Source organism: Kogia breviceps, chromosome 19 (assembly GCF_026419965.1).
Source record: "Kogia breviceps isolate mKogBre1 chromosome 19, mKogBre1 haplotype 1, whole genome shotgun sequence".
Classification (NCBI taxonomy): domain Eukaryota; kingdom Metazoa; phylum Chordata; class Mammalia; order Artiodactyla; family Physeteridae; genus Kogia; species Kogia breviceps.
The window spans coordinates 13,931,796-13,947,578 of record NC_081328.1 but is presented as its reverse complement, the minus strand read 5'-3'; the positions used below and the strand labels follow the sequence as shown (position 1 = coordinate 13,947,578).

General features: G+C 41.1%; 1 protein-coding gene across 4 annotated transcripts in view; it reads right to left on the bottom strand.

Moving 5' to 3' along the window:
* Positions 1 to 5,674: 5,674 nt before the first annotated feature.
* Positions 5,675 to 15,783, bottom strand: part of BLMH (bleomycin hydrolase) — a 43,221-nt gene continuing 33,112 nt past the window's right edge. For all 4 annotated transcript variants that reach the window (XM_059046314.2, XM_059046313.2, XM_067022006.1 and 1 more), the window contains one exon: positions 5,675 to 6,630. In XM_059046314.2, the coding sequence (XP_058902297.2) occupies positions 6,479 to 6,630 (152 nt within the window). In that variant the 3' untranslated portion in view covers positions 5,675 to 6,478. The remainder of the gene's footprint in view (positions 6,631 to 15,783) is intronic.

The following is a 15,783-nucleotide window of genomic DNA, read 5'->3' as shown; positions in this document are numbered from 1 at the left end:
GCCTGAGAGATGGTTCCAGAGCCCATTCCATCCACTTCAAGAGGAGCTACTACAGTTTTTCTACAGGAGTAAACAAGAGAGAGAGAGCAGGGAGCATTCAAACCGTACCAAGAAAGACGAGTGCAGAAGGGTTTCCCATCTTTACACAATCCTGTTCCCAAGTAACTGCAGCTTCTATGAATCAGATATTCCCTCCCTCTCTTCCTTTCCCTTTGTGGTAATGTGTAAAGGGCTTGGATTTTGAAAAGGAAAACAAAGCAAAACAAAACAACTCTGGCCACCTGATTCCTAGTTTTCAATCAAATTGTGTCACAGACCCCAAGGAAGAATAGTCATCTTCATAAGAAGCAAGACTGGTTCTGAACAAGTTGTCCTAACTATGGGAATGCGCATCTGATATTACTTAAAAGGAAAAATCCAACTTAACCAATGACTACGGCATAGTCAGCAACAAGGCTCACCCCTGGCACACGGCCAGAGAAACGGGAATTTAAGTGCAAGTGCCCTGGCATTGCCAACAGCAAATAAGAATTCAGCTACTCTTAGACAACAAGCCAGGGCACATAGATGGATCCACAACCACATCCTGGAGGGATGTCTCATCATCAGGTCCTGGCTTCTTGGATGTGTAGGGTCAGCATGACTCTACATGTCTCAAGAGGAATCCTGGGGCTGGCAAGGAACTTCCAGAGGTGAGAGTGTCATTCAAAGAGTTACAGGGGAAGACAATTCATACCTTCTCCTTTCCGAGCTCACCCAAAAGTCAGCAAGTTCTTCAAATTCAGATGTCTGGCTAAAACTCTGGTGCATTTCCTTTAATCTTCAGCAGAGAAGACATACCCACCATTCTTTGTTTCTCTGCATAGGATCCTAATTTTATTTGGAAAATAGATTTTATTAAATATTTGGTTATGAAGATTATCTTTTTTATATATTGTTGGATTTGGTTAGTAATATTTGATTAGGAATTTTGCATCTGTTTATGGGGGAGATTTGCATGTATTTTTTTCTTTTACTATGTTTGTCGGGTTATGGCAGCCTCATAAAATAATTCTTTATGCCATAAAATAGTTCTTTACATCTTTCCTCTTAATCTAATCAACATTCCCCAGAGAACACTTCCAATCTCCTGTGCACTAGGGTTCTGGGAGCCTAGTATGACTGAGGACACAGAACCCCTTAAGATACTTTCATCCTCAACTCAGTTTCTGACCTCTAGGCCATAAACTATTTTTCTCTATGGAGAATAAATCTTCAATTGGCTGCTGCTGAGAGGGGGAGGGGCAGTCACCTAGCTACCCAAAGCAGGGAGGGAATCTAACAGACATTCAGTAACCCTCTTTTTACTCCCAATTCCCAGAGTAATGCTCTCTGGTGCTACCATATCTGAGCTTTGGGGGGATTATGCAATTATAAATTGGTTTGCTTATCACTAGCTGTCTCCACCACTGGCTCAGGATTCAACTTTTTCAGTTCTGCTAAATCTTTCAATGTCTCAATCTGCTTTTCAGTTTGTTTCTTCTTTCCCTTCTTCCCGGGGTTTGGGGATTTATGTCTTCCAAATAAATCCCTTTACTGTCACTTTTGACAACATTAAGGGTATCTTCTATTTTTCAAATATCTGCAGTATAATAGTATCCTCCTTTCAATTTCTTTTGTGTCTGTGTATGTACTTTTTGGGGATCAGTCTTGCCAAATATGTTAATTTGCTTCTTTTTTTTTTTTAGAGAACCACTTCTAATATAAAATGGGAAAAAGGACAGTCTCTTCAGCAAGTGGTGCTGGGAATGTTGGATAGCTGCATGTAAATCAATGAAGTTAGAACACACCCTCACACGATGCAAAAAAATGAACTCAAAATGGCTTAAAGACTTAACCATAAGACATGACAGGGGCTTCCCTGGTGGTGCAGTGGTTGAGAATCTGCCTGCCAATGCAGGGGACACGGGATCGAGCCCTGGTCTGGGAAGATCCCACATGCCGTGGAGCAACTGGGCCCGTGAGCCACAACTGCTGAGCCTGCGTGTCTGGAGCCTGTGCTCCGCAACAAGAGAGGCCACGATAGTGAGAGGCCCGCGCACCGTGATGAAGAGTGGCCCCCACTTGCCACAACTAAAGAAAGCCCTCGCACAGAAATGAAGACCCAACACAGCCATAAATAAATAAACAAAATTTAAAAAAAAAAGACATGACACCATAAAACTCCTAGAAGAGAGCATAGGCAAAACATTCCATGACATAAATTGTACCAATGTTTTAAGTCAGTCTCCCAAGGCAACAGAAATAAAAACAAAAATAAACAAATGGGACCTAATCAAGCTTACAAGCTTTTGCACAGCAAAGGAAACCATAAACAAAACGAAAAGACAGCCTACAGAATGGGAGAAAACATTTGCAAATGATGCAACCGACAAGGGCTTAATCTCCGAAATATATAAACAGCTCATACAACTCAACAACAACCCAATCGAAAAATGGACAGAAGACCTAAATAGACATTTCTCTGAAGAAGACATACATACAGATGGCCCTAGGCACATGAAAAGGTGCTCAACATCACTAATTATTAGAGAAATGCAAGTCAAAACTACAATGAGGTACCACTTCACACTGGTCAGAATGGCCATCATTAAAAAGTCTACAAATAACAAATGCTGGAGGGTGTGGAGAAAAGGGAACCCTCCCACACTGTTGGTGGGAATGTAAGTTGGTGCAGCCACTATGGAAAACAGTATGGAGGTTCCTCAGAAAACTGAAAACAGAACTACCATATGATCCAACAATTCCACTCCTGGCCTTATACTCGGACAAAACTATATTCAAAAAGATACATGCACCCCTATGTTCACAGCAGCACTATTCACAATAGCCAAGACATGGAAACAACCTAAATGTCCAACAGACAGATGAATGAATAAAGAAGATGTGGTATATATATATACAATGGAATAGTACTCAGCCATAAAAAAGAATGAAATCATGCCATTTGTAGCAACATGGATGCACCTAGAGATGATCATACTAAGTGAAATAAGTCAGAAAGAGAAAGACAAATACCATATGATATCACTTGTATGTGGAATCTAAAATATGGCACAAATGAACCTATCTACAAAACAAAACAGACTCACATAGAGAACAGACTTGTGGTTGCCAAGGGGGAGGGGAGAGGGGGAAGGATGGACTGGGAGTTTGGGGTTAGTAGATGCAAACTATTAAATTTAGAATGGACAACCAGCAACGTCCTACTGTATAGCATAGGGAACTATATCCAATCTCCTGCGATAAACCATAATGGAAAAGAATATAACTGAGTTACTTTGCTGTACAGCAGAAATCAGCACAACATTGTAAATCAACTATACTTCAATAAAAAAAATAAAATGAGAAAAAGAAAGCCAAAAAATAAAAAGAACCACTTATGGGAATGTTGATCCTATGTTTAATTTCTGCACATATCTTTCCTATTTCCTTCTACTTTCTTCAGGGTTTTTTGTACTTCTAATTTCTTGAAATAGATGCTAAACTCAATTTTTAGCCTTTCTTACATTCTAATAAACTTTTAACTCTATAAAATCTAAGTACTATTTTATCTGTGTCTCGTTTTGATATGTATTTTTATTATTGTTCACGTTAAATTTCCTTTTAATTAGTTATTAGTTATTTTTCTTTAGTTTTTATAGCTTTATTAGTTATCTTTTAATTTTTGGTTTCTAACTTGATTGCATTGTGGTTTGAGTGTGGTCTGCATGGTAACAATCCATTGACATTTGTTGAGATTGACTCTATTGCCCAGCATCTGCTCAATTTTTGCAGAAGTTCCATGTGTGCTCAAAACAGAATTAGTAAGGACTTCTCTCGTGGTCCAGTAGTTAAGATTCTGTGCTTCCACTGCAGGGGGGCTTGAGTTCAATCCCTGGTCGGGGGTGAATGAGAGATCCCACATGCCATGTGGCATGGCCAAAAAATTTAAAAAAAGAATTAGCAGTTGTTAGATGTGGTAGGATACTAGATGTCTATTATATCAAACTTATTAAATGTGTAAATCTTCACCTGATTTTTTTGGTTGCTTGATCAATAATTGAGAAGTGTTAAAATCTTCCATTATGATATTGGGTTATTTGTTTTTCCATGTAGCCATCAGTTTTTGTTTTATATATTTTGAGGTTATTAGGTGAATACTAATTTAGAATCCTTCAATTTTTCTGGAGAATCAAGTGAGCATATAATTATGTACTGATTCTATCCTTAGTAATGCTTCTTGTTTTAAAGCCTATTTCCAGAGCCACTGTGCTGTACAATTCCAGGGAGGCTGTGAAAAACATATCCCAGAATTAGTCTAAGTGGCCATAATTTTACTGGTTATTAAAAGATAGCTATACCAAATTTATTTCGGTTAGTACCTGCCTGATATATCTCTTCTATCCTTTTTTATCCTAGGTACTGATGTCTCTTGTAGTCAACTTATGGCTGAATTTCTTTTAAAAAACCCATTTGACAATTTGTCTTTTTTCTGAAACATTTAACCCATTTATAGACATTGTAATTATCAACACATTTAGATTTCTATCTTATTTGGACATGGTATTTGTCCTGTGTTTTCTTTTCTTCCCCCCAGCTTGTTTTATTTTAAAGTTAATCAATATATTTATCTTCTTCCTCAGTGACATGAGGACTTTAGAGTATGTTTATTTTATTCCAATCATCTCCCTCATGATCTATTTTCATGTATTTTGGTTTTATCTTTTTTTGAACCCTGTAAGACTACCCACAACCTCTTCTTGTTTAGGTGGTACACGTGTTTATCACTTTGATTCTACATTCTTTTGTTGAATTTCAGACCTTCTATATTAGATCACTATTGTTCTGCTTGGGCAAGAGTTTTTGACTGAAAACGTCTGATTTCACCCTTGTTTCCCCCCTCCCCACCCTTGTTCTTGAAAGACAGTTTCACGAAGTATAGAATTCTAGGTTCATGGTTAATTTCTAATTGTACTTTGAAGGTACATTCCACTGTCTGCTGTCATATATAGTTGCTGATGAAAAGTTAGCTGTCAATCTAACTGTCTTTTCTTTGGAGGCAATCTGTATTTTCTTCCTGGATGCTTTTAAGATCTGTTCTGGGGTTTCATCATGATATGTCTAGAAGTGGATTTATCCTGCTTGGAACAGGATTATTAGAATATTGTAAACACTGATTAATGCTTAAGCCTTTAACTAATGTTATCTTGGGAAGTGCTATGACAAACAATATTCCATGCTAGAACTGAGAAGGTTCTTAGAGAGCCCGAAAGGTAGGGACTCAGGCACTGATGGATATGTTGATTAGGGTGTTGTATTTATTTGCTTTCAATGAAAGAAAGGCCCAGTCTTAGTAAAATACATACTCTTCAGCCCATTCTAAGGCTGGACCTAGCAGAGCCTTACTTCCCACCCTTGTAGAGACCCTGGATCTTGGTGAAAGAATGGTTAAGTGGCAGGGGCACAAGCCCTCTGCAGAAGCCAGTGAAGATCAGCACAGGCTGGGAAGGATCATATATCCCACAGAGAAGCTAAAGCAGGGCAGCCCTGAACCATCTTGCTGTTTTTTCACTGTCAAGACCACAAGTCACCAGGTTGCCTTCCTTTGTAGCTAAACAAACACACACTTCTTAGATCAAATAAGCCAACATACTCTCACTTAGGAAAGTGTTTTATTCAAAAGCTTCTCAGCACCATCTAGTTGTCAGAACGAATGGATACGCCCACCCAACTCCCAAACCCAGAGGCAGAAGTTAAACCATTTGGTGAGAGCTCCCGCTAATGATTATAATTCAGATCATGATAAGGTTTTGGTTGTTCTCTCACCTACTTTCTCCAACCCTCTACTTAACTGTGACTCAAGTAGAGCTGTGTTCCCCTGCAGTTCAGAACAACAGGAAGGAATCATGTCAGTTTTGATCAACCTCCCAATCCTGGGCTATTAGAGGCACATGAAATTACCTTGAAAAATCCGAATCCAGTGACTGCCACCTAGGAGGGACAGTGTTACTGCCAGGCAGCATGCAGTTTTGAGAACTCAAATATTAGGGCACCCTCCCCCCACTCTACTCTAGGAACAAGGAGCACTAAGTCTGTTTTCTCTCCACACACCTCAATTGCTCATCCTCTCCTGCCTTATAAAACAGACACTGAACCAAACTGGTGTGACAGAGTTAAGACAAACAATTACATCTGATTAAAATGCTAAGAGATCCTGAGCTGTTGGAGATGAGGAGAGTAGATAGTATGACCTGATCTTTCCCTTTTTTTCTTTAGAGAATATTTTGTTTCAGCATAAAGCACACTTTCCCAAAGAGGTTCCTGGAGGAGAAATCCAAGAGTCTGACTGTGTCCCGTGGGAACACACAGTCACCTGTGTAACTCTGGCTTCAGTCCCTGGATCTGTCCTTTGCAGCTACTTCAGGTCCCATGGGAGGAGGAAAAGCTGGAGGCAATATCACTCGGCCAAAGCACCCATGGGGTCCCAGGCTGGCAGGACAATGGGTTCCTGCTCTAGTACAGCTAGCACCTCTTCAGGGACATGCTTCCTGTCCACCACCACTTCGTAGACATATTCAGAGAACCACTCATCTGTCATGCACAGGTAACCTGGAGAAAAGAACAGAAGGCTCATGAGTCCAGAGGGTGAGGGGCAAAGAGCAGAAGACTTACTGGCACTATAAGAAAGTCTTTTACAAAATTAACATTTGGGGCTTCCCTGGTGGAGCAGCAGTTGAGAGTCCACCGCCAATGCAGGGGACACGGGTTCGTGCCCCGGTCCGGAAGGATCCCACATGCCGCGGAGTGGCTGGGCCCATGAGCCATGGCCGCTGAGCCTGGGTGTCCGGATCCTGCGCATCCGGGGCCTGTGCTCCGCAACGGGAGAGGCCACAGCAGTGAGAGGCCCGCGTACCGCAAAAAAAAAAAAAAAAAAAAAAAAAACAACTAACATTTGTACATGTTTTTCAGCTTTCCCATCTATAATCTCACTTAATCTGATTAGGTCTTATTAGCAACCCTGTGAAGCAGACAGGACAGGATGGCTATATTTTTACCAGTTAGAAAACTAGGGCTCAGAGTAACTAAGTGATGTACCCAGGTCACATGGGTTCAGAAGTTCAGGGCTGGGCCTTGGACCTAAGGCTGCCACCAGATCCTGCTATTCCACTGCCCAGGCTGCCTTGCTGAAGGTGAGCCAATGACCCTAAAGGTAGGTGGAAATGTTTCTTGTTCATACAGCCATACATACATAGGGGGTTAATCTCTAGGGTGAGAAGGGCAAGCATACCAGTTCGACTCTTACCTTACCCACCTTCTCAGCATCTGTGGCTGCTGTCTCTCCTCCCTCTCTACCATAAATTCCTACAACAATCAGCTAAGCCATTAGGGGGATCCTGATGGGGCCTGACCATCATTCTCAGGTAGCCACTTATTTCCAGATGATACTGGGTGAGTTGCTGCTTTCTTAGGAGGAAATCTGTGGTGAGGATCAGGCAGAACTGACGACGAGACAGTTGCTCGACCTATTTTCCTCACAAAGGCCCTGGGATTGATGGATCTCTCCAGTGGCAGGACTGTAGAGGGGCTCAGCTGTACTAACACCCCAGGCTGAGAGCTTAGCTGAGGAAAAGCGTGGCATCATCAGGTACCTATCCTAGACACCTGCCTCTTCCCCTCAGGGAGATTGCATCTCAGGCTCCACTAGGAAATCACAAATTCCTCTTCAGGATCACGTGTCCAACAAACTGAAACGGGTGGAAAATGCTTCACCTGAGCCACTGCTAATATGAAGAGCAAAATTAAAGCAAGAGATGAAACAGTGTGTATTTAAAACAAGGATGGGCCAGGGAAAGAGCAGAGAGGACAAAACTGTGTACCTACACAGGGGTACTGCGTGCACCTACACACCCAAGGACTCACAGGAACTAGCAATCTTCCTCTTCATCATCATCATCTTATCATATCTGGCACATGCTGTACACTAGACACTTGAGCAATTTTCCTCTGAAAGTGTCTGTGCAAATCTAGGTCTATGCTATATCATTTCCCACTACACAGGACCAAGAGGAAGGGAGAGGAGGTAAGTATTTCTCCTAAGGTGATCTTCTAGTACGTTGGTTCTCAAACTTCCTGGCCCCATGATCAAGACTGTACACTTAAAACTACTGAGGACCCTAAAAAGTTGTTTATGTGGGTTATACTTACTGATATTTACTGCAGTAAAAATTAAAACAGAAAGTTAAATATATTGGTGCATTTAAAAATAAGAATTAAAAAATATGAATATTAATAATATATTTTTAGGAAAAATATATCTTTCAAAACAAAATAAATTTTAGTTAGGGAAGTGGCATTACTTTACAGTTCAGAAGATAGCTGAATTCTTGTACCTGCTTCTGTGTGCAATCTGTTGTTTTGGATGAAGTAGATGAAGCAAACCCGGCCCCACACAGATACATTGTTGGAGAAGGAAGACCTTGTAGACGCCCTAAAAGGGTCCCAGGGACCTGGCAGGGGCCCTCAGACCACACTCTGAGAACTGCTGCTCTAAAAGCAAGACTGATTTAAATAATTAAAAGGCATCATGACGGTTAAGTCTAATTTTATAAGCTAAATGGTGTGACAGAGGACATTATTTAACTTGAAAACACAACCGCTTTGGGGAGCTCATCTACGCCCAACTCTGCTCCCGCGACAGCAGTCAAAGGCGGCTCATCCTGATGTGGCACCGCACATTTACCGTCACCAGAAAATGTCCAGGAGAGTGCACAAGGGCTCTCATCCCCTCACGATCCAGTGTTCCTCTCTCAACAGGAGATTCAGGGAAGAAGAGCACAGATAAACGCTGTAGCCCGTGCCATTCCAAAGTCCCTGGCCCCTACCATCACCTACATTTACTGCCACTAAGTTCTAGCAACCAAAGCTTGGTCATGAAGGGCCAACCAGTACCATTTCTTGCTGCAAGAAATGTAAGTTAAGTGCTTCCTGAGAAAGTCAGCATCTGCCTTGTCTAAGAGTTCTCGTGGGCAGGAGACGAGGCTACTAAACGCTACACCATTTGAGACATTAGGCATCCTTCCCCTCACCCTAATGCACGCTGACTAATCCCTCAGAGGAGCTCGGGGCAGGGAGGCAGGTGAAGGACAGAGGCAGATTCATGTAATAAAGTTCTGTATCCTTATGACAATACTATCATCACACAATCAAATGAGTCTTCAAAGAATGCCCAGAGAAAATGGACAATAAGTACATCTACACCATCTTGTTCCAAAAGCAGGAGATAAGAGTAAGTCCTTACAAATTAAAACTCCTATCAATTGTAATCCACCCTTGCAGTGTCCCTGCCAAGAGGGCCTGCCTTGATTAGTCTCTCTCTTCAGGATATGAGTTCTTTGGGGGCCCACAGAAACCTCACAGTCTAGGTGGCTGCCAAGTAACTACGCCCTGGGTAGGTAATGAACTTGTGGCCGCTGTAACTGTTGATACTGCGTGTCCTGGAGTTTGACTGAGAAGATTAGGATCAGCGTGTCTAAAACCCAAGTGAGGGCCGTGCAGAGGAGCAGCAAGGTACCCACTCAGGCAGGATGAAAGAGGCCATTCCGATTTGAGGAAAGTTGCAGCTTCTAGCCCTTATGTACTCTGGCCATTAGAAACTGGTGTTCCCCAAAGGAAAAAGGAAAAAAGAAAAAAAAAAAGGAAAACAAAAAATATCTGCTCCAAGGATCCTGAGGTTCAGGGAACAAGGCATTCAGGGAAACAGATAAATGGATAAAGAAAGTCAGCTTTAGGAACTAAATTAAATTTTGTTTAAACTTTAATGTCTTGTTTACATGCTATGAGGAAGAAATAAAATAAGTGAACAGGCCCCCAAAGACACTGGCAATGTTTCTGTATTTGTTAAGAGAAAGGGCAGTATCAGTCTGTAAGGGGAAAAAGTGTCTGTGGATACAGCTCTAGGCCGGTTAGGCCAAATTCACTCAGAAACAGAAGAGTTTCGAATGGGTTCGTTTAAGGGAAAGAAGAACTTTACCCTAAGAAAATAGTTTTCTGAAATCCTGCTAAAGATCTAAACTTTAAACCTCTTAGACTAAATTAAAGTGATAAATATATTATCATTTACAAATTAGACATATTTTTTGCTTTGTTCTGTGAAGTATTTCACCTCACTAACAAACTATTTGTGGTTAAAAAAAATATATATATATATATATATTTTTTTTTTGCTATTTTAAAAAAAGGTATGACAAAATCAAGTTATCAGCTCTGCTGTGATGGATCTGTCTGGCAGCACAGACTTAAGGAAGCCAGACGACTGAAGCCTCATTAAGTCACTGCCAATCTTTCACCTGATGCTGATAACTCAAGGCTGAAGAAAGGCTCCCAGAAAGGAAAGCAAAGGCTTTAGTGACACTTGTCTCGTATTTCAAACTTCCTAATAAATAGTGAGAAACCACTTCACCCAACATTAATCAGTCATTTAAGATGAAGTTGCAAAGACTACATAGTAACATGGATATAAAACCAAGTATATAAAAATGGCATATCCTGTATAACTATGTTAAAAATCCAGATACACAGGGGGAGAAAACATGAAAAAAAAAAGAGCAAAATGATAATTTTATATCACTGGGTAGGTGATTTTTCCCTCCAAATTCTGAAATGTTATATTGCTTTTTGATTCCTTAAAGATTACCCAAATAATTAATGCCCATTATAAAAAATTCTGGAAACACAGGAGGAGGAGGAAGATGAGAAAAAGAAGGAAGAGGTGGATGGTCAGAAGATGGATATAAATTTTAAACTGCCAACAGTCCCACCACCTTGGGACAAGCCCTATTCAGATTTATCATCCTCTGATAAAAGTTTCTACAGATACTCTGCACATTTAGATTCTGTACATTTAATAAAAATGAGACATCATACGTGCTCTATTATTAGAGTACCACACATGCTGTTTTCCAATATTGCTCTTTTCACATTGATAAAAAAATACATCTATCTACATCTTAATTTTTAAGCTGAATTTGTATGAATAAAACCAAAATGTATTTAATCAATCCCCTACTGTTGGAATCTGGATTGTTTTTTTAGGCTTAGAAACAACACTGCTATAAACATTTTTGTAATTAAACCTTTGTGTACATCCTTAATTATCTATTTAATTTCCTTATATCCTCATCAATACTTGGTATATATAATTACAACTTTCTTTTTGGGTCCAATATGAACTTTTGTCTGTGTGTGCTTGCTATTTACAGTTTCCTTTTATAAAGAGTGTGTTTCGGACCTCTGCCTAATTTTAACTGGTGTGTTTGTCATTTTCACAGTGATCAGTAATAGTGCTCTCTATATTAATACGTTATAATGATTGCAAACTTTTTTCTTGTTATGCAATTTGCCTTCTAATTTAGTTGATGATGTATTTTCTAGTATATTAAAATTTTTTATATTTTAAGAAGTCAAATTTATCAATCTTTTCCTTTATGACTTCTAACTTTTTTGTTATGCTTACAAACATTTTCCTGCTACTATATTAAAAAAATAAATAAGAGAGAAAAGTAGGGTTCGTGGTAAGAAAACATAAGAAACACAATCTCAGTGAAAAATCCACCACTCAGTAAGGCCGCGGCGCAGCCTAGTCCCCAGCTATGAACATACACAATTTCAACAGGTAATTAAGTAGAGACAATCTGTCAACCACTTCTGTTGGTTACCCACTGTGTAAAGCATGCCTTACATTTGTACAGAGTATGCTGCAGATGTACAAAAAGACACAATCCCCATAGAATGGAATTTGGCAATTTGAATTTGAAAAAATTCAAATGCATTTACCCTCTTCACTAAGCAATGCCATTTCTGAAACTTCATCCTACAGACAAAACAGTACTTACATGCAGACAATACATGTTTATTTAGGCACAATAATAGTTAATATTTATTCAGCTCTTACTATTGTCAGGCACTGTTCTAATCATCATATGATATTAACTCACTGCAATATGGTTTGTAATAGCAAAAGCATGGAAATGACCCAAGTTCCATTAGTAAGGGAACTGGCTAAATAAAGTATGGTACATCCAGACTATGGAAGATAATGAAGCTGTACTGATGTGAAGACGTACTGACAGGCCTCAAAGACGTGCTGTTAAGTGAAGTGAGAGCAGGATGCAGAGTGGGGCCTAAGGTACGCTACCTTTGCTGCACGAAAACACACTGGAAGGATACAACAGAAATGAACAGAAATGGGAAACTGAAAGAAGGGGAGGTGAAAGGAGCAGAGAGTGACAGAGATGGAAACAATATTCCCCTTTATATATTTTTTTGTATTTTGATTTTGGAACAATGTAATTTTATTATTTATTAAAAGAATTATATCTTAGAAAGCAAAATCAAACAAAACACACACAGGGATCTATAGGGAGCTTAGACTTCAAAATGCAATTTTCCATCCACTATCCTTGTTTTGATCTTAATCCTCACAGCAACACTACGAGGCAGGCGGGGTTAGTGTGAGCTGTTTAAAGTCACATAGCCAGTAAGTAAGGAAAGCCCAAACTCAAATCCAGGCCTTAACTTCAAATTCGGTCTTTTCCATGGGGCTCAGCTTCCGCACTTGGGGTGGGGGGGCAAAGAGAGTGGCAGGCAGTTGTGACTTTGGTCAACAGATAACTGCTTAATCTAGCTCCTCATCTAGGCACTGCCTGGAACCAGGTCCCATCCGCTCACACACCCCACATCAAGAGCCACGAGCCCAGGTTTTGTGGGGTCCATTTATGAGGTGTTTTGTATCTTTAAATCAAAGAGATGTCAAGTGTTCTAAGTGCATTTATTTAGAAGGCCGGAGAACAGGATGAGCTGGACGTTTTTCAAAAAGAAACAAACCCACTACTTATGAGACAGATATCTGGACAGTGATCTGAGGAGAAGCTTCTTTTTCCTCCAGAGTAAAACACAAATGTCTGGTCTGCAGTTCAGGTTCCTGAACTTTTTGCTGATAAGAGAAGGGATACTCTTATAGCTGGATATTACCTGTAGCCTCTTTCAGAAACGAAGTCTACAGAAGATTCTGTTTCCGTGGTAAGAAGGCAGAGTGGAAAATGTGATTGGGAAAGAGAGTTGTTTTGGTTTATGGGTTGCATTTTTTTAAACCATCAAACCACAACAAAGTTCAGTCTGCAGAAGTGCACACTTCCTGAGGAAGTGCCCTCTGCTAAGGAGCCCAGAAGAAGCCTGTCCACCTCTGGGCTGAGGAGAGAAGGCAGCACAGCACCCAGTCTGACTTTTTTGTTTCCCTGGACTGTGAGCGTGACCCGGGCGAGTCCGGGGCCACACAGAATCCCGCCGGGGTCTCTGATGTTGGACAGGAGGAGAAAACACAACTCTAGGTGTCACCCAAGGGTGTTTCCTCACCAAAACTCAATGACTTCTCTCTAACCCCCAACATCATTACTCCTATTTGTTTCAGGCAAAGCCTGCTTTCTGATCATTCCCCAAAAGCTCCATTGACGGCAGGCCACACTATTTCTTGGCCCCAGGCCTCGGACCGGCCTGAAGCGTGCTCCACAGGTCAAGAGCTATGCTTCTCAGCTCCCCTTTTCCTTGGCCTTCCGCTTCGCCTCCCAAAAGAGCCACCACCCTAACCTCTTTCCTAAAACTCTGGTCACCTTTTAAGAATCACTAAGGAGCCTTCCCTGCTCCAATCACTCACCATCTCTCTTGTAGTTTACCCCCTTTATTATTTTGCACTTATAATTATAAAAGCAATTTGTTTTTGTAATTGCAAACACCATACGGAACAAGATTTACAGCCTCAATGGCCCCAGCACAATTCCTGGCCTCCCCACTCCCTGTACCTAGCATTTGAAAGAACCAAGTACCAAATGTTCCTGATGTGGCATTAATAGCACAGTTGGGCTTCTACCCTCACCCCTCCTAAAGTTTCCAAAACCTGCCTTAAAGGCCAATCCCAAAGCCTCTCCCACCGACTCATTTTCTGGCTGCCCCACTGTTTACCACCGAGTTCTCCCTGACATCACCTAGTTCCATGACTTCTCCCTAAGCCCTCACCCATTTCAACAACCTCAGCTTCAGTGTCTTTCTATTGTCCCCCCACTGAGGGGGCCCTACCCGCTTCCTCCTCTTTTGCCGTCATCTGCCTTCTTGGAGAAATCATCCCTTCTCTTGCTTTTCTTGGTCTACTTATCCTATATCTTACAGTCTGAGGAGCACACCATGAACGCCACTTTTGTCCTATCACAGCCCTCTTCAAATCCCCTGCCATGTTCCAGGTGAATAAGTATAATTTCCTCTGAGGGTCAGAGACATTCGTTCCACCACGGTCTGCGCACGGTTCCCTGCATCCCATCAATAAATGTGAGGTGATACTATTGCTAATGGGTTTTCCTGGGCACTAGGTTTATTCGCCTCCACTGCTTTCTTTCACGCAACTAAGCCCACATGACAAGTCATCCATCCAGTAAATTGGTACGTAGTCCAGTGGTCACACGAGGGTCTTGAATTCCTAGAGACCTGACACTAGAACCACGGGCAAGTTAAGACAGCCCTCTCCCAGAGGGAAGGATTAAGGAGCCTTATGTTCTCACTCTCCTGCTCTCACCTGTCTACAGATAACATTAACAACAGTAACCACAACGGCTAATATTTTCATGAACTTCTTATATGCCTGGCACAGTTCTCACAACAACCCTACGAGGTAGGTACAATTATTAACCCCATTTTACAGATCAGAAAACTAAGGCTTATAAAGGTTAAATACCATGACCAAGGCTACTCGGCCAACAGGAGGGACTGCCGGGATGTGTTCCCAGGCATCTGGTGCCAGGTTCTGTACTTAACCTCTATCCTCCTCAAAGCAGTACAAACACACCTGCGAGACAACTGGTGAAAATGACGGAGCCTCTCTATAGGAGAAAGCAAATACACACACACAAATCTGTACTAAATGTGAAGAGATTTCTCCCTGAAACCAATGCCTGCTTGCAGGTTACGAGGAGCCTCTGTCCCATAGTTTGTCCCCCTCTCACAACGGCAGCTTTCTGCTAGTCACACACTTTGACAAGGAAGCAACGGTCAGTCTTCGTCTGTTCCACTCACATGAACTATTTTTTAGCTTGAGTCATGCAGGCTCGTTGGTTAATGAAGATGGAGGATGAGGAGTCCCTCTGAAAGAACTCAGATACCCGAATTCGATAGTAGCCGTGCTTTCCCCAAGCCTGGAGAGACATGAAAATCCTGAGGTGACAAAACAAATTTGTATCTTGCTCTTTTACAGGAAATCAGAAGCATCCACTTTTAGCTCATATAATTTTCTCTTATTTCTGCAAGTCCAGCTCAATATTGTCTATAATTTACATTATCTGTGCTAGAAATCCACTAAATCTCAAACTGATCTGCAAATAACCAGTTGTCTTTCACAGGTAACATACATTTTTAGGGAAGCTGCCTGTGTCACATTAAGAAAACTGAATTCCAATTCTCTCTCTGACACTGTGCAACCTGAACAAGTCAGAACCTCTCAGCATGTTTTCATTTTTTCACATCAAACATGCGTGTTCATATCCTGAGTTACTCTACATGATGCTGTGAGGGAAAAAAATACAAATACATTAGCAAATGTTGAATTCTTATGAAGCAAGATGTTATGAACTCTATGTCCTGAGTACCTCTGACAGAAATATGGAATATTCATTGAACTTTTTAGAGTTATATAACAGTATACAGTTTGATGGCTATATATAAACT